The 19,768-nt window shown below is 37.8% G+C and overlaps 1 protein-coding gene across 4 annotated transcripts in view; it reads left to right on the forward strand.

The window, feature by feature from the left end:
* Positions 1-19,768, forward strand: part of ASAP1 (ArfGAP with SH3 domain, ankyrin repeat and PH domain 1) — a 149,136-nt gene that overhangs the window by 78,100 nt on the left and 51,268 nt on the right. For all 4 annotated transcript variants that reach the window (XM_062627013.1, XM_062627011.1, XM_062627010.1 and 1 more), the window contains 7 exons: positions 8,086-8,231; positions 10,578-10,652; positions 11,014-11,063; positions 12,692-12,821; positions 13,543-13,628; positions 14,384-14,459; positions 15,280-15,366. In XM_062627013.1, coding sequence (XP_062482997.1) covers positions 8,086-8,231; positions 10,578-10,652; positions 11,014-11,063; positions 12,692-12,821; positions 13,543-13,628; positions 14,384-14,459; positions 15,280-15,366 — 650 coding nt within the window. The remainder of the gene's footprint in view (positions 1-8,085; positions 8,232-10,577; positions 10,653-11,013; positions 11,064-12,691; positions 12,822-13,542; positions 13,629-14,383; positions 14,460-15,279; positions 15,367-19,768) is intronic.

The raw sequence follows: 19,768 nt of genomic DNA on the forward strand, positions 1-19,768 counted from the left end.
ACAAATTAGATTTTGGAGATATTATAAAGTCTACCTGGCTTCTACCTCTGCTTCTCTTAAGGTCTAAACACTGTGCCAAAGGCAGATACGGTAGCAGAGCTGTACACCTTGTAATAACCATCTGGCTGTAAACACTGAACTTTATAAAAGCCCAGTTTGTATTCCCTAGCAATAGTACTAAGTTTAGCAAGTATTTCCCTTATGCAGAGCCACTTCTGAGTGGTGTTAGTTCTATTCTGTGTGTTGTCCCATTAACTTGTGGTTATGGAAGCGTGGGAGTGTTTTAATGTATGGTAGGGTCCTAACTTTTCCGCCAATCACTAAGTACTGTTGCTGTACTAGCATCATGTTTTGATTAGCTTTTCTGTAATTTCAGTTGTTGATGAATGTTTTCCCAATAGACTGTGAAGCCTGATACAAAATGAGATTACTTTTTGGTAGGGTGGATATTTTAGTTCTATGCTTATAGAAGTACTCAGATGCTCAAAGTAGCTTTTCTATTTTGGAAGTACCTACTTACCAGATTTCAAACCTACTGAAAACTGCAGAACACACAAAAAGTATTCTGCCTGGTTTGAAATACAGAAATGATACTAGGCATTTTAGTTATAATTTGATTTGAGCCTCATAATAAAAGTAATACTGTTTTCAGTAAGTAGGCCATGCTATGGCATGAATCATTCACATAGAGTAAAAGCAATAGAAGTTTGGTTAATGGTTTTAATTGGCTGCCTCTATATTTCAAAAGGACCAGAGATAGTCAGGTAGCTGAGTTTTTGTTTGTTTCAGGTTTAATTATTTCCTTTTTTGACAAGTCTGGTTTCAAAGGTACAAGTCAGTATTATTTCCTCTGGGTAGAGCAAGCACTATGCACAATACTCTAGCTCCCTCTTCAGAATGCTGTTGGTGATAGGCTACATTATAACAGGGAAAGGTGTGCACAGGAGACAGTCATACAGTAATTGAGAAACATGAACTAGTGTTAGTAAAAGCAAGACTGAAAGCATGTGTTATGTGTGTGAAACCTTGTTGAGTATAAAGTAACTGAATTAAAACTCAAACTCATTTTGCCTGTAAGCCAGCTATTTTCTTATGCTTCAGTGATGAAAGTGGCTTTTGATGTTTAACTTCACTTAAACCATACTAAAACCAGCTGTAAAATGCAGTGTTGTTTATCAGTTCAAGAAGGAATTGACTATTTTTGTATTTCAAAAGAAGGCCTCTAACAACAGTTTGAGATCTCAGAATTGGAATTTGTTTCACAAATTTGTTTGCCAGAAGGTGAGGCCGTGTTTAAACTACTGGAGTCGGAAATGTCTTTTTAAAAACTCCCCTGCTTCATAGTCTCCTTTCAGAACTCAGCTGGGCTGGTGAGAAGTGGTTATCCAGAGGCAATAGAAACTCTTCTCTCTCCAGTTCAGTAATCCAATTCATACTCCTACAAAAAATTATAGGTAGGATTTCTGGGGCTATATTAGTGGGGGGTTTGGTTTGTTTTTTGCCTGGAGTTACGTTTGAAGAGTAGCATTCACACGCTGCAGTATCTCATACAGAATTCTTCAGAAAGCCTTAGCTCTCTGTTGTGTTGGTTCATTCCTCTTCATTGCTGAATGGTGGGTCACAAGGGACTCTCGTATGTTACAAAGAGAGCTTAAATGTCCCCCAAATACTTTCTGCTTTTTGTGTACATCATTCACCCATTTGTCATATTTAGATTTAGACCTTCTGCAGTGGAAAGGAAAACATACCAGCCCAGAAATGTGGAAATCCCTTAGAAAAGCCTCATCCTTTTTTCCCAATCTGAAAGTACTGTTTGGGAAAGTACTGTTTATGAAATCCAGTGAGACGCACGAATTGGTGCCTCTTTCTCACCACTTCCTCCTTATCTGCCTTGCTGTTTACTTCAGACATGATAGATTGCATCTGTAAGCAGGAACCCATCTTACGTGAGCGGTGCTTGAACTTCTTAGAGAATCTGTTCTGACTGGCTTTCCCATAACATTTGGATTGAATTGAAGCAGACGTGGATTGCACAATTAGTTTTGTTGTAGATTTTCAATAGCTCTTTTTCATTACTTCCCTGGTATAACTCCCAAATATAGCCAAAAGAATTTACACAATAGAGAAATAAAACCATAAAGCTCCATGCAAGCCCTACAGTACTGAGCTGGGTCAGCTCAGTCCACATGGCCTCCTGCAGTGATCAACAGCAGATGCCTGAGGGAGTAGAACAGTGCAAAGATGGGAGTATATTTTTATAAGTTAATTATTTTCAAACACTTTCTCAGCTCACAGTGATCTGAAGGCCAGGAATTATCCGTGTCGGGACACATACCATGATGCTGAGTACTTGTTAGCAGACTTGTACAGCTCATTTTGTCTAAAGAAATTAAATTCATGGAAATCTTTATCATTCATAGTCTTCCATCAGCCCTGTTAAATGTTCTCTTGCTAAGTGATGCTGATCATGCTCCTTAGGCCTTAAGTCCCTTGATGAGGAGACTGGCCCTATCCATGTCTTAAAGCATTGGCCTCAGGCCCACCACAATGACACAGCTGATGGGAAATTGAGGGACTTGTTCTGGGGCATGAGGGTTTGTAGGGGGCTTGAAAGTGCCAAAGCTCGCTTGAGTAGTGACAGAGGACTTCTTGGTGGATGAATCAAGACTTGATTCAGTCCCATCCATCCTATCTCTTGAAATAGGTTTTTGAATTGAATTGTTTCCATAACCACCCACAGTATCTTTCTTTTTGAGGTTAATGGTTGGGGATTTTTTTTTTTACAGAAACTGTGCATTTAATCATCCTTACTCTCCTCCAAGGCAGCATAGACTTTCTTTTCAAAAACAAGGAGGAAGAAGAGTGAATTTCAGGCAACAGAGTAGGAACTGCATACAGTCTTAAGGGTTTAAGCACACAAGGGTGATGCTTCTGTGTTGCCCTGATGCATGCTGTGTTTCTTAATAATTTCTGATGTTCAGCTTTGTTTTGCTTGATATTGAATGTCAAGATGATGTAACCCAAGACCCTTTCTAGTTGCACAGTTGTTTCTTGAAGTTAGAAGTGTTTTCCCTCAAATGTTACCCTGCCTAATGCACATGTTCATGCACTGGCCATTCAGCGTGGGATTCCATATATAATTTGGGAGCTACCCATCTGTGAGCCTGTCGCTCTAGACTCTGTGCACAAGTAATGCATGTATGTAGAGATTTCTAGGGTGAGATACTGCCTCTGCAGTTACTGTAAGATGAGCTGAGCTGTAATTTTTCCTGTGTTGAGTGGAAGGAGAAGGGGTAGACCCGCAGCTCCTATATGGGTACCTTTGTTGTAGAGGTCTGTGTTTGGACAGATTAATGTCACCTTTAGGGTCAGCTTTTGTTTCCGTTTCCCTGAATAATTTCTAGTATTGTATGGAAAAGAACAACAAAGTTTATCACTATGAATCTTACTTCCTAACTCATATGTCGTAAAGTGATGTGGGCCTTGTCACTGTTTCATACAGGATTTCACTGGTGACCTCCCTCTGTTGAGAAAATGAACTCTTTATTCTTCCCTTTCCCCCACCATGCCTCTGTGTGAGGCTTATGCCTCTTAGCTGAATTCCTTTTTCCTGTTTTGGTGGGGCCAGACCTTCTCAGAAATCCAGACAGATCATTTCATGTGGATTTCTTGCCACCATGTGTTCAGTTCACTGGAGGGGGGTAGTTGTTTTTTTTAAGTAAACATTTATTTTTATGAAACCTGTGTTTGTCGTTCAGCATTTTGCATTTACCTGCATGTCTACCAATGCTGTTCCACACTGTAGTTTCTACAAATTGCCTGAAGAATATGTAAGCGTTACCGCTCTGCTGCTGCATACTGGAATTCTCAGTTTCCTCTGGAGTTCTTATTAAAAAATAACCCTTATATTTGCTTCTCATTCTCCCTGTAGTATAGAGGCTGTTTTAAATAAGATGCTTTACTTTACAACGATAGTTTGCCTGTTTTATTCTTCTGTGTGTGGGTGTGAGTGACTTGCCATTACTCATTTTGTCAACTTTTATGAATTCTACTCTTAGCACTTGGATTTGGTATAAGTCCTCCGAAGCAGAGTTAAAAGAAAATCCTTCCATGAGAACTTCCCAAGCGTGGCAGCAATGAACACAGGTGCAAAAAGGAGTCATTTACCTTTCTGGGCTGGTTATCTCTCTGCTTTACATGGTCTAGAGAACCTTGCAGACTCCCTGAGACACTCCTTGCACTGGGAATCTTTGAGAGAGGCTTTTATTACTTTTCCCTTCAGCAATGTCAGTCCAAAAGACATTATTTTCATCAATGCCAGATAAGAATATGGTGCTCAAATATCCTTTTTCTTTTCTCTTATTTTTTCATTACATTTCACCTTTGTGAAGGATGAAATGAAAATGGATGCAAACTTCTTTTGCCATCGTTTTTAACCTCGCCAGCTTGCTTGCTTTTTCTAAAGTCTTTCTGAGTCTTTTTTCATTCATAAGTGCAGCTTGGCTCTGACCTTGGTTATTTTTCCTCCAGCTACCCTTGGAATAAAGCCATTTTATGAAGTGCAACATAAAAATAGCTTCAAGCTGATGAGGATTCTGAATAATTATATTATTAGTCTTATTATTAAGTGTTTGCAAAGTAATATATGTGAACAAAAGGAGACTTTAAGGCTTAAATTTTAGTGCTGTGTTTTCTAGCTCCACTATATAAAGGCTGTTCTTTAGCCTCTCTTCACAGTATTTGTTCTTCAGTTTCCTTACTTAATGTGCACAATTAGACATGAATTTCACTGGGTTCTGAAGCATAGTCTAAATTCTGGTAATTATTTAATGGGAAATAAGCATAGCACTTACTGAATGTTACGAGTTTCAGTGAAAGAGTTTTGTCTTTGTCCTGGGGAAAGTTTTTACCACAAGTTGACTTTAGACATAGCTTCAGGTGACTGCCTGGGGCAGCAGAACAAGGTGGGATTCAGCCGTGGGAGTCCTTAAATTCTGGATGCTCGGGGCTCAAAGTAGGTGTGCTCCCTGCTTCTGGTGAGTAGTGCTGTGCAGCAACAGGCTGCTGTAAGCTGCTAAGGCTTCAGTTCTTCCTCACTTGCTTGGATCTGCATCTTCAGATGTGTTTGTATTATTTCTTCTTAATATGTAATCTTCAATATACAGGTTGTAGCACTGAAGTATGGGATGCCACAACATTGCTGTGCACTGCACCCTACCAGGGTTTTCTCAAAGGTAAATCCTGTGCTGGGTGTTACACAGAGGTGACGGGGTGGATTATGGAGAAGATGCATACGTAAGGAAGAAATTCCTCACTATGAAATTGATGAGGCGGTAGAACAGGTTGCACTGAGAAGCTGAGCTTGCCCCATCCTTGGTAGTGTTCAAGGCCAGGCTGGATGGGGCTTTGAGCAACCTGGTCTAGTGGAAGGTGTCCCTGCCTGTGGCAGGGGGTTGGAACTGGATGAGCTTTAAGGTCCCTTCCAACCGAAACCATTCTGTGATTCTCTGATCTTTCAGCCCAGAAAATACCACTGCTGTATCTGGTCTAATACGTGTCTTTATGCTACATCTACTGTTCTGTATTGAGGTTCTAACCATGGACTCATGTACTGGATGCCCTACCAGATCCTGTTGGGTAGTGATTGGTGAGGCCCCTGTCCCTGCCTATATTCATTTTGAAGGGAGTGGGTTTAGAGACTTAATTGTCCATGGTCCTGGCACCTCTCAGGTAGCTGCTGAAGGAGGAGAATGTCTCTTTGGGGAAGCTGTTTTGTTTTCATCATAGTACTGAGCTTTGTTTATGTTATTGAGAAGATATGAACTGGTTGTAGAAGACAAACATTATCTTTTTTATGTACTGCTGTCAGTATCATGCCTCCCTCTCTAGGGTTATTAGAGTCCTTCCTACAGTACTTGTGTCTAAGGAAGTAAACATGCATGTTACAGCTTTCTCTTTGCAAAGAAAATTCTATTGGGATACTAGGAAGTTTTTTCTGTGTTTGCATGAGGCACTCATGTAAGTACAGGGAGATTAAAGCATGTTCTTTGCTTTAAGCATGTTGGCTTATGTATGTTACATTTTAGCACAGGCTACGTTGCATGAGTCTGCCGTTAAGGTCAAGTAGGGAACAGCCTTACCTCTTCAACACAAAGTTTTTTTTCCTCTCGTTTGACAAGATTTACACTGATAGCTATGTAAAAAATGGCAATCTATTATTCTTACACAGTACTTGAATGTTGTGTGTGTGGTAACTACAGAATATTCCCTTTACATCATAATCAAAGCCTCATGTCTAGATTTAGGTGATTTGTAGTCTGGGATTCTTGAGAATTTCCTATATATTGTTCCAGGACAATGATCCACTCCCTGCTTCCTCTTTCTGATGGGGAATTTTTTTGCCTTTCCACAGATAAAGAAAGCAGTCCTTGTCTCCAGCTCTTTTTCAGTCTTTCTATGAAATCACTTTTGAAAATACTCTGTGAAACGACACAGTGCTTAAAATCAAAATACTGAGAGTCATTGTGGGGTTAGACGGGCTTCACAGGCACGGATAGGGGTTTCATGATCTAGCAGACTTCTCCTGACCTTATTCCATTCTCCTTCCTTTTCTTTCAGCACTGTTCAGTACATTTGAGCTATATTATCTCAGGACTGCATAAGCCAAAGCTCCTTCCTAGATAAAGTCTTCTGTTTATATTTATGCAACAGCTTTTATGTCAAAACAAAATGCAGATTTTATTATTATATAGTGGTTTCCTTGGATTTGATGCTAAGCCACTTGGATTAAAACCATACGGTTTTTGAACAGTTTCATTTAAAAACATACTGCTTGAATTACAATTCCATATTATCATACGATTAAATATTTGGCATTTTGAAAACCTCAGTGTTAATGTCTGTTTAGAATGGAACTTGTCAAATACGTGGGGTTTGGGCTTTGTTTTGGATAAATAAATATTGCAAATATTTTTTTTGTCATCTTATAGGTCTTCACTAGGTTTTGTTGGAGCTTTAGTGCACTGTTGTTTTGTGTACCCATAATACCTTAAAAACTGTGATTGTTTAACTCTACATTGGCTCTTGGTTAATGTCAAAGTAGATTCATGTATTGTGGGGCATTACCCACTGGCCTTGTTTGAAACTTAGGTCTTCAGTTTTCTTTCCCCCATTCCTTGTAGTTCAGTTGCTCTCAGGCAATATGACAGCTTGAAGAATATAAAACTTGTGGGTTTGTGGTAAAAACATGGTACCTATTGGCAACTATTTTCTCTTTCTTCCCCCTGTCATTACACACATCTAGTTCAGTAGCTCTGTGGTTTTGTATTTGTGGCTGGTAGGAAAAAAAACCATAGTAAGACTAGGAAACTCATTAAGGTGAAATAATTAATACCACCAATATTCCTCTAAGAGATGGAGTTTTGTTCCTAGGGGATGCAGTGGCAAACTTTCTATTTAAAGATACTAAATTGAAATAAAAGAAAATATGCAAACAGATGCCAGAAAGGAAATTAATAGAAGCAGGAAAGCATTTTGGGCACAGTGGTTTCTAATTCAGAACTTCCTTCATCCTTGAGTTAAGGATTTTTGCTTCCTTTCTCTGACTTAAATGTCATCATCTTGTTCTGACCTCTCTGTGCATGCAGTTTGCCATTAACATTGAAGCAAGTCTTTGGCGATGTACCGCAACACATTGCATCCTGTGTGGTAGCTCTGGTTTTCAAAGCACTTGAAAAGGGAATATTTGTCTATAAGACCTGTTTCTTCTTGCAGTCATGTTCAGGCTTGGTCTCCTTTTATATCTGACGCTATTGACTTTTTCTGTTCTGTAAGTGCCTACATTACAATTAAAAGTAGCTTGCATTACAGTAGACACTTATAAATTCCTGCGTAGCTCACAAAACGAGCACATGTACTTAGCTTGATTGACCTTTGCTTGATCTTACTACTTTATAGATAACTACAGAGCTTTTATCCTTGATGTGCTACACATTCAAGTTGCTGATTTAAAAGAAGCATATACCTGCCTATTTGTAATTTTTTTCAATATTAAAATGATCATTTTTGACTTTTTCTTCTTTTCAGATCATGTCCAAAATGAAGAAAACTATGCACAAGTACTAGATAAATTCGGAAGTAATTTTTTAAGTCGGGATAATCCAGATCTTGGCACAGCTTTTGTAAAGTTTTCCACGCTTACTAAAGAATTATCAACGCTGCTGAAGAACCTGGTGAGGACTTTCATACTTCATTAGGTTTTTTCCATTGTCAACACTGGTCTAGGTTTTCAACATTCTTGGGGTGTCCCATCTCCTTTCCTGTTCCATGTTTCATTCTTTCTGCAGTAATTCATTATAATAGTTCATTAAAAAACTGTTTGAAGATTGCATATGTGAAAATGACTGCATTGGTATCTTTAAATTGATCTAGATGAGGTTTGGGAAGAACATTGGCAGTGCTTGCAGATGACTTGTTTTTTTCTGTTACTGTACATGGTGCTTGGCTTTTTCTAAGTGCTTAAGGCCTGTTTTTCCCACCTCCCTTTTCTCTAAATGTCCTCAGCTAATCTTTGTGTACCAATTATCTTCTGTTCACATCCCTCCTTGCCAAATTATCATATGTGTTTCCATCTGTTAAAGGGTTTTCCCATATTTTGCTCTAGATATGAGACTGTTTTGCTTTATCAGACATGTTTCCAATTCATTCCAGCTACTGTTTTATCAAATCTTCAACAATGTAATAAACAATTCCAAAATCTTGCCATATTGGAGTAAGATACTACTATTTAGATGGGATTTTTATTTTGACTAGCTGGCTATTGTTCAGTAATTTCAAGCCAAGTATTAGTGGCTTGAATTGGTTATCCTTAACGGATACACTTGGAAAAATGAAAAAAGCTGGACTAATGTACTGTTGTTCATGCCTTTTGACTACTGTTTTTCAAAATTCACATTTGAGATATGAACTTCAGTTTAGCTTAAGTGGAAACAGATTTAAATGGTTGAGAATGAAAACAGCAATAGCTATTCTTCAATCAGTGTGTTGATAAAGTAGAAAGCTTAATCACTTGTAGGCTTAATATTCATAATTCTTTTCCTTCTCTGACAAAACTGACATTGCAATGGAGTTGTCGGTTGTGATGGATTGAGATAAAAATCCAATGGAGGGCAAACTGCAGAAAGGAATAATCCTCTAAAATTCCCAGGCTCCTTTTATTTCCATTGTGAAATAATATTGTGTGGGGGTCATGCAAATGATTAAGCTCAGTAGAAAGAAAAACAGAATCTAGCTCATAAAATAGAATCGAAGCTTAGACTATCTGCTACAAACTCCTTAATGATGTCAGGTGAAGAAAAAAGATCTTTTGGGGTTTTAATCACTAAAAGTGATCAAGTTGCTTTTTCAAAATCAGTATTTGAGCATTAATTGTTGCAACAAAGGAGAAATTTTTATGTGCATGTATTTAAAATTGCATAATGTCACTTGAAAATGGAATATTGAATTTTTCATACATGGCTTTTGGATATACATGGAGTTTGTGACTGGAACTTTACACCTGAAAAACCTGTTTGAGTGGTCATTTAGATACTGTCATCTGTGTGAATCATCTATTTCACAAAAGTCCCTTAAAACTCAGTTTTGTGGACTAAAATATGCTCTGAAGACATTATAGGAGAGGGGAGCTGGGCCATACATATGATGGGTTAGAAACACTAATGTAACACTTCCCTACTTCTTTGCTTTACAAGCAGAGGATGTGATATTTTGCAGCCTTCCTATTGTTCTCCCTGTCCTTCTTTAGCAAGGAACGGGAGAATTCATTGAGTATTTTGGGGGAGAAATGGAGGGATGAAGTCGGAGATGCAACAGACTTCTCATTAGACTGGGGTAGTACTGATACATGTGTCTTTGCTGTGGTCATGACCGTTTGAGAGCCATGCACCCCATACGTGCTCAGATAGGATCACAGCAGTGGGGTTTCCTAAATTCACATTGGCAAAGACAAATGGAACATATCCAGAGATATGTAATCAAACAGGCATGGACTTAATGGGGTGAAATTTAAACTCTGGTGAGTTTAAGGAGATGCCAGATTTCCACACTGGACAGGGAAAGGAACAGTCTTTGCAACTAGCTGGGAATAATCAAAGAGCTGGTGACTCTCTTTGCTCCTTTTGTTTGAGGCTGAATTAACATGCGCCTTGCGTGTTGTCTGCCTGTAGCACAGCAGGTCCTTGCTTTTTCCTCAGGAGGCTATAAGAAACATTTGTTCCAAAACCTAATTTGCTTCCTAAATAATTAAGCAGTGTTCAAATGTTTGCTTCAAGACTGGAGATTACCTTGAGGTACTTTCAGAACTTTGCTTATATGCTACTTTTAAATTATTACCCTTTATAATGAAGAATAATCATAATGCTTCTATGTCTGTTTATGAATATTTAGTAATTCTTCCCAGATTTGAATTTACCATTAATTTATACATCTTGAGGTGATTGCAACTTCGTTGTTGACAGGAGTTTGATAAGATCACAATAGGTCTTTTTTGAATTATAACAGTGTAATGTTTTTCTCTTTAGCTCCAAGGTTTAAGCCACAATGTTATTTTCACTTTGGATTCTCTCTTAAAAGGAGACCTAAAAGGTGTTAAAGGGGTAAGTGTTGAAAACTTTATTTAAGGACATGGTTTCAGGTTCAGTTGCCTTGTGACTTTTTTTCATTCATCCAGGGGAGTATTTCTTACATTGGCATCCATTCATATGTATGTAATCCAAAGAGCAAATTAAAAATTGCCTGGACTCTGATGCTGCTTTAGAATTTTATTGTAAATTCGTGTCTTAACATGCCCAGGAAGGCACTGCTTTACAAGATTCAAAAATAGCATTGTTTTCCAAATGTTGCCTGAAAAGTTTTAAAAGAAAACAGTATTTTTTTATTGCTGTTTATAACTTAGTGTCTAGTAAGCATAATGGCAAAGCTTTAAAAATGCTCTGTGTGATTTTTCTGTTTCCTAAGGACCTCAAAAAACCTTTTGACAAAGCCTGGAAGGATTATGAAACCAAATTGTAAGTATTTTTCTCCCTTACCCCCATTCCCTCCTCTTCCCAAACCATGTGCTGTATCTGTGGATATGAATGTGAATATGAGCAAGGCATCTCCTCTGTGGATCTCTCTTCTGCGCTAATAGAGACTATTTTAGTTGCTTTATGAAGTAGTAAAGAACATACTTAATGCACAGATACTGACCATGGTAAAAGGAATTGTGAGATTTCAGGTGGCATTTACACATAACCATATACATAAAATATATCTATAATAAAAAGTGAGATTTATGTGTTGTCCTGTATTGCAGAACTGTGTTTTTCTGAGACAAGAATTTTAGTGGAGTTGGTGTGACTTCTGAAATATCTGTGGCTTTAAAAAATACTTTCTTGCTATAATACCTGTCTTTTCTGGGTAAAGGATGATTTATAAAAATAGAAGGTTGGAAACCAGTAGTATCACAGTTGCAGAACTGTTAGTGGAATGGTTTGGAATGCTCTCAAGGAAGTGGTGTGCAGTTGCTTTATCAGAATTCAAGAGCCCTCAGGAGTTAATTCATATTTTGTATCCTTCAATTTATTCCCCTTTTTAATCCTATTATTAATTTTGTCTCATTTGTCTATAACCAGAAGGTTGGGGGGAAAGTTATGAAAGGAAAAAGTCAGGCCACTAAGAAGTGCTGCAATATTTATTATCAGCGTTAATAAATGTTTCATAAATCATAGAATAGTTAGGGTTGGAAAGGACCTTAAGATCATCAAGTTCCAACCCCCCCGCCATGGGCAGGGGCACCTCACACTAAACCATATCACCCAAGGCCTCATCAAACCTGGTCTTGAGCACTACCAGGGATGGAGCATTCACAACCTCCCTGGGCAACCCATTCCAGTGCTTCACCACCTTAACAGGAAAGAATTTCCTCCTTATATCCAATCTAAACTTCCCCTGTTTAAGTATTAACCCGTTACCATTTGGCCTGTCACTACAGTCCCTAATGAAGAGTCCCTCCCCAGCATCCCTATAGGCCCCCTTCAGATATTGGAAGGCTGCTATGAGGTCTCCACACAGCTTCTCTTCTCCAGGCTGAACAGCCCCAACTTCCTCAGCCTGTCTTCATATGGGAGGTGCTCCAGTCCCCTGATCATCCTCTTGGCCCTTCTCTGGACTTGTTCCAACAGTTCCATGTCCTTTTTATGTTGAGGACCCCAGAACTGCACACAGTACTCCAGGTGAGGTCTCACAAGAGCAGAGTAGAGGGGCAGGATCACCTCCTTCGACCTGCTGGTCATGATCCTTTTGATGCAGCCCAGGATAGGGTTGGCTTTCTGGGCTGCAAGTGCACACTGAAGCTGGCTCATGTTCATTTTCTCATCAACCAACACCCCCAAGTTCTTCTCCTCAGGGCTGCTCTGAATCTCTTCTCTACCCAACCTGTAGCTGTGCCTGGGATTGCTCTGACCCAAGTGTAGGACCTTGCACCTGTCATGGTTAAACTTCATGAGGTTGGCATCAGCCCACCTCACAAGTGTGTCAAGGTCCCTCTGGATGGCATTTCTCGATGTTTTTTGATTTTTTTTCCCTTCCCTAAATAATACAAGGTCACATGTTAGTAGAAGAAATCCTTTAAAATGTTTTGTAATTAAAATTTCAGCACGAAAATTGAAAAGGAAAAAAGAGAACATGCAAAACAGCATGGGATGATAAGAACTGAAATAACAGGAGCCGAGATAGCAGAGGAAATGGAGAAGGAAAGGCGACTATTTCAGCTACAGATGTGTGAAGTAAGAAGCAAGTTCCAGCTTTTATGATGCCATAACTTGTGGACCCTTTTACTTAAAGGGGGTGAAACCTAATTTGTTGTTTAATGGGGGTGGAGGGAGGCAATGATCTCGAGGTCACACAGTACATCAATATAAAGATAATTCTTTTAGCAACTCTACAAAACTTGACTTCCTTTTGGTTTATTCCTTTCTTGTTAGATTATTATGCTAAGGTTGTGCTGAGTCTATGCTATGGAAATATTTCTTATTTTTTAAGGTTTATGGTTGAGCCATTCAGGAAGTATTTTTGATCTCTTTCTTCCAACGTGCTTTTGGAAGCCTTTTAAAATTTCCATTGAAGCTATGAATTATAGTGATCTGTTAGTTCCATAAAACTGCTTTTTATATTAATAGTTCTCTATATTACATTTTAGTTATGAGTACTCTATTGCAAAGTATTTACATTTTTAGAATATGCCAGTAATTGCATTTAAAAAGGAATATCTTAAGACAGTTGTAAAAGATGAAACTTTTTCTTGAAAATGTTGCATGTGTTTGGAGTGTTGGAATTTCTTGGAATGGCCAAATAAACTGCTAAACTGTGGTGGACTGGTGGCTTCTGAGTCAGCACACAGCTTAAGCACAGAGAGATTAATTCATTGAGGAAATTATGTTTTATTGATTAAAAACTGTTGAAGGTTGTGAGGAGTAATTACCAACATGTTTTTCACTGTCTGTACAGTATCTTATTAAGGTTAATGAAATAAAGACAAAAAAGGGTGTGGACCTTCTGCAGAACCTGATTAAGTATTACCATGCACAATGCAAGTAAGTGTAAGGCTTTCAAGCTTTAGTTACCATTTCCTTTTTTACATATATGTTTGTTTCATTTTGTTTTGACTTTGCTTTGGTTGCATGAATAATTTCTGTATCATAATTGTAATCTACCAGGTGTCTGCACCTTCATCTTACTGTAGTCAGTCAGTAGAGAGTATGAGAGTTAGTGACTGGGGTAGGGGAGTGATGGAGAAAGGAGCCAAGGGAAAACCTCACGTTGCATACAGGATTAATTTTAGTTCATGAGGCATAGATCTAGAAAGTAGTTATAGAAACAGCTTCTTTATTCTATCTATTAGTTTTTAGAGTATATGTAAAATTTAAAACCATTGTGACAGCCAGTGATTTCTTTCAAATTCCTTGATGTGAAAATGTCAAGTACAACTTTGTCATCAGTAGAACCACAAAGGCAAATGTGCAGGAACTTAGGTTAAATACAGGAAAAAGATTTTAGAAATCGTAAAGGGGAAACATGTTGCAGGAATAAAAATAATCTAAACTGTATTCTCCCTAATTTGATAATTGTTAAAGTCACAGCAGTGTATCTCCACTCCTGAAAGGTATTGTAGTTTAAAAAGACTAGGAAGGCTGGTTTTGTTGAGGGTTTGTTGTTGCTTTGTTTGTGAACATGGAGGAGCTGGATAAATTTTATTGGGTTTTGTCTGGTATTTTTTTTTCCAAGACAATCCACTTTGTGTTACGAATTATACCTATTCCTGATAAATCACGGGTATTTTTCAATGTAGTTTCTTCCAGGATGGCTTGAAAACAGCTGATAAACTTAAACAATATATTGAAAAGTTGGCTGCTGACCTGTATAATGTAAGTTTACTTATAAGTAGTTTCATGTCTGAAAATTGAAATATTTTGTTTATATAAATACATTTTAGATATGACTATAAGGGTGTTTATTTCATTTGTACCTTAAAAATTCAAAGTGTGTCCTTTGAATATATCTGGACTAAGGAAAAAACATCTTGTCTATCTTAAACTTTCTATTCTGTTTTTACAGTTATTAGGAAAAGTAGCTTTCATTCTATTACTAATTTAATGTTGCACTAAAATAAAACCAATTCAGAGTCTGAATTGGATTACATTGTTAGCACCAATTTTAGCTACCTCTTAAATTTCCAAAAACCAAACTGCCTGATGAGAGCACTGCAGTTTTTAAGTGAATTAACTTGTGATGTTCATTTAAGGCAAGTAATAATGTGGAATCAAAACCCGCTTGCCACCCAAGTGCTTTTGTATTCTATAATCAGAATTATAATAATCCCATTTGCTATTGTAGTTTGTGGCTAAATTAAACTGTATTTCCATTCCTTAAAACATCTGTCAAGCTTATTGGAGTTATTTAATTAATATTTCAAAAACTAATTTAGTTACATTAGATATAGTGAGCCATTAAAGCATCATGGAACACAGCATGCAGAGTACATTCATTTTAGCTTGCTTTTCAAGTAATGTGTGCATAGAATGTGAACACAGAAGAATGGACTAGTCCATGGATATAATCTCAGATATTATAGAAGCACAGAGTAGTTGAACTGGGTTTTTAGGACACCTAAACCAGTTCATTGCAGCGCATAAAAGAAATGAAAGTTACAGCCAAAAAGCATATAATGGCAATCTCTTTCCATAGATAAAGCAGACACAAGATGAAGAAAAGAAACAGCTTACTGCCCTTCGTGATTTGATAAAATCTTCTCTGCAGCTTGATCAGAAGGAGGTAAATCATTTAGACACATTATTCTCAGAGATAATGTGAATTCAAGAATTATGTCTTCAGAAATTGGTTTAATTTGTGTACTTACTGGTTCAGAAGAGTTGGACTTTGAACATTATGGCAAAACTAGCACTTAGAATGTTCAACTACATATCAGCAGATAATAATTTTAGACTAATTTTGTGTTTCCGTTTTGTGTGTAAAGAAATTGTTCCTTTTTTTGTGTAGTTTTTTAGTGCACTTTTTTAATGTACTGCAAGAATAGCTGTAATGGGTCAGATAGATTCTTCATCCAGCCTAGGATCATGTCCTTGACAATGATAAAGAATGAATGTTCAGGAAAAAATACAGATGGGTTGAATGCGCACTTCCTTGTTCTGTCCTGCCATCCCCAGCCAGAATGTGTCCAGGATTTTCCTGACCTATGTGATCCTGACTAAGCTACAGTTACATGTGGTTTCTATGTTTCTATTCATCTGCCAACTCACGTGGATTTTGTGCTGCTGTTCTGCTTCCCAAATGCCTTTTGCTAATACTGGACTGTAAGGAAGAAAATCTGTATGTTAACCAGGTAGCAGTGGCTGAGTCAGGGCACTTAAAAATACATCAGTTGCACTGGTATCAGAGAGAGGGGGCAATATGCAATGTGCATTGCAGATGTACTGGAATACTCCTTTTGAACTAGGAGATAGATATAATGTACATCCCAGCTTTTACCTGAGATAATAATAATGTGACTTTTTCCAAATCATAGTGCCTGAGAGTCAGAAATACTGAATATGCCATGGTAAAGCTGAGCGTTGGGGAGGGGGAGGGCTTTCCTTTAGGAAAAGATTTATTTACGTAAGAGAAAACTGAACATAGGGTAAGCAAACATTAGCATTTGTTAGGTGTCTGCTCAGCTGATTAAATATTTATAATAATGATTCATATTTAATAATAATTAAACATTAAACAGATGCCATTCTGCTGCATATATATTATCATTCACATATCTGATGGGTCAGTGTTGCTGATACCAAATATACATGAGAATGTAATTTGCAACCAAAGGTACTGCATCAGCCAAGTGTCCAACAGCAATCACTAATGGATTCTTAGAGTAAAACGAATACCCTCCCATTAGTAGTTTGACTGTCTTTGCAGTCTCTTCACCACCCAGTGGATTTCCTGTCTTTGAACGTGTGCAGCTGCTTTTTGAAGCAGTGTAAATGGTCACCTTCTGTTACTACATGTTGTGTGGAAAAGTCCTAACATTGACTTGGTTTTTGAGGAGTGCTTAGTGCAGAGAAGGTGGTGTATGTAATTTAATCAGCTTTAAGGGTATAACCATATCATCCTGGTTTTGAATCTTAATAGTCAACTCATATTATCTCAGTTTTCCCCTCTGCATCGCTTTGCATTTGTTTATGCTGATCTTCACTTGCTGTTTATTGTCAAGTTTACTGTCTTAAGGTCTTTCAGAAATTCTTCAGTCAGCCTTTGTTGGGGAGCCTGAATAATTTAATACCATCTAGCAAACTTTGGCAGTTGACTGTTCACCCTTTTCCAAATTGTTTTAGTGTTACACACCAGATGTGCTGGCACGGCTTTCTGTGAAACTCAATTGTTTGTTTCCTGCTTCTTAGGTCATCTGAGGACTTTTCTCTTGTCCTGTAGCAATGTAATTCTTTACCTTCCATAAGGAACACTAAGTGCCCACTGAAAGTCCAGGTACACTGTACGAGTCTGATCCCTCTTGCTAATTCCTTCAGAGAACTCCAGGACATTTTTGAGACATAAGTATTATGCACAAAAGCTGCACTGATTTTTCCAGTGTATGTAATACTAAATGTACTTTTAAAAGTAGTTTTTGTTAATCTTCCTTATGTGGTGTGAAGGTTACTAAATCTTTCCTAGAATTCTTTTGGAACTTCTTCATAAGTAGGACTTCAATAACTGGGGCAAGTAAGTATTTGTGTGGCCTGTCCTGTAATTTAGTAGGTAGCACATTGTGATTATGGCTTGAAGGTGGAATTACAGTTAATAGGGAATGACTGAGTAATTCCTTATAGTGTATTGGTGTGATTTTTTATTCTTTTGAATACTTGCCTATATGTGCTTTCGTGATGTAGATGTACACTGTATAGCAAATAAACCTTAGCCAGAATGCTATTCCTTTCCCTGCACTTTTAATCACTTCATTCTGAGGGACAGCACAGCCTTACCCTGTACTGTCAACGGTTTTCAGAATTTCTTTGTCACAAATGATGACAGGAGCACTACAGCACACCTTTGAATAGATCCCAATTTATCGTAGACCTGTCAGTTCTATCTAATACCGGTGCTCTGCTTGATACTTCTTTTCCTTCCATCTGTGCATATGAACCTACTAGATCTCTTCCATAATACTTGCAGAGCTTCCCATACATGCGTTACATTTGTAGTCTCCCCAGCATCTAAATCACTCTGAATGTAACTCGTGCTCATTCTCCATCCTCATCACCAAAAGTGGAACAGAGAACATTAAATTTCAAGAGCTGTTTGGAAATTCTAAAGTGTTTTTATGAATCAGTTCTCAACACACAGAAGAACAAGACCTCCTCTGTTCTCGTGTACCTTTTTTCTTCCACAAGTTGATTATCTGGGAAGCAAAGAAAAACACCTCCTTCTCTCCTGTCTGTAGAGTAAGTTCAAGCTCTTGCAAGTAAAGTAAGACAAGTGGGTTATGCTTTGGTGCTGTGTATTCTACATACATGGCTGCATACAGGACAACTCAAGTTGCTCATAGAGTATTATGAGGTGGAATAACTAAATGAAATACATGTCTAAGTTTCACAATTTTACTTGTTTCATTTTTATGTTTTAAGTTAGGTTACCTTCCACCAAAACAGAATAATTGTATTTCATTTAGTTTTGTAATAAAGTAGCTTCAGAGGCATCACCAGAGTAAACTATGCAGCTTTTTTAATAGTGTAGAGAAATCCTAGGACTCCTGAAAAACGTGTGTTTACATGTATGTTAGCTACGTGAAAAAGTTGTAAAGTGTTTGGCTTGAAAGGAATTGAAATGTGTCCTAGAAGAACAAGGAGCAATACTGTGATTCTCAGATATTCAGACAAATCAGGAGAGATCTGCTGTAATGAAAGAATCTACTGCTTTGGATGAAATAACCATTTGATCACATGGATGTTCAAGTGTCTGTTTCAAAATCAACGTGATGACTTTCATGAGTTCCATGAGTCAGAACAGAATGATGCTGGCAGATACTGAGGAGGTTGATAAAACAATGTCTCTGTTGCTTAGGTATTCAATGTTTGAATCCTGAAATAGCATGCCAGTAGTCATTACTCCTTTGCTAAATGGCAATGAAACTTGACACAGGGCCTGAATTTCACCAGTTACCTCTCCATCACTGTGCATATCTGAATCTTCAAGTATGTAAAGTTGGGCTTTATTATGGTGACACATGGCCTGGTTGATTGTGATTAAGAATACATTCCCCCCCTTATATTCAGTGCATTATAATCTCACAGTTGGAAAATTTATGGATAAATGGAAATATCAAAGAATATGAAATGAAGGGGATTTTCTCTGGTGGATTTGTAAGGATTCAGAAATACTCTTATCAAAAATTACTGTGGCAGGGGAACAATTTGAAATACTAAAATTGAGGCTCTGTTGGTGTGTGGCTTTAAGTTTCTTTTGCTCCTTTGTACAAGACAAGGAAGCTGAAATTAGTGATTTCTGTCCAAACTAAATTCTGTCACTGTTAACCTCTTTGGAGTTGCCATTAGATAAGTGAAAGTTCCTGCCCATCCCAGGCTGACCTGCTGTCCCAGATGACAAATGATTCCTGTATAGCTGTTAAATCTACTAAGCATTTAGGATGTTTTTGAGTTTAGAATAACATGTAGGGAAAAACTGCTCTTCAGCACCCACCCTTTCATTCAGGAAGAAACACTAATGTACTAAAACCCTGCACTTGCTCGAGGACTTATCATGCAACTCTTGTTTCACTCTTGCATTCATTGAAGGTGTTTATTTAGCATTATGGACATCAATGCTCGTCCACATTGTTCTGCAGACCTGTCCCTCCCTTGCTGAAATCTCTGCAATTACCTGGCACTTCTTGACAGTCTTTGAATCTTGGGTTGTGCTGAAGTGCTACAGCTGTGGCATTGCTGTGTGAAGTACAATTTACGGTGGCTCTGTTACCTGCAATGTCTCTTGTGGCTGCTATCTACTGTCTCGGAATTAATTTAAGGCAGTTTCTGTGCAAGAATTACCTGACTTTTTAAAATGACTATGGTTTATAGTTTTGGGGGGAAATATTTTAAGGAGCACTAGTATAACTTTAATTGTATGAAGTATTTATTTTGCATGTTGAAGAGTGCTTATACATCTAAGAAGCTGAAATACTAAA

Source organism: Pezoporus occidentalis, unplaced genomic scaffold, assembly GCF_034315485.1.
Source record: "Pezoporus occidentalis ecotype Australia unplaced genomic scaffold, CSIRO_AGI_Poc_V1 ctg3, whole genome shotgun sequence".
Classification (NCBI taxonomy): Eukaryota; Metazoa; Chordata; class Aves; order Psittaciformes; family Psittacidae; genus Pezoporus; species Pezoporus occidentalis.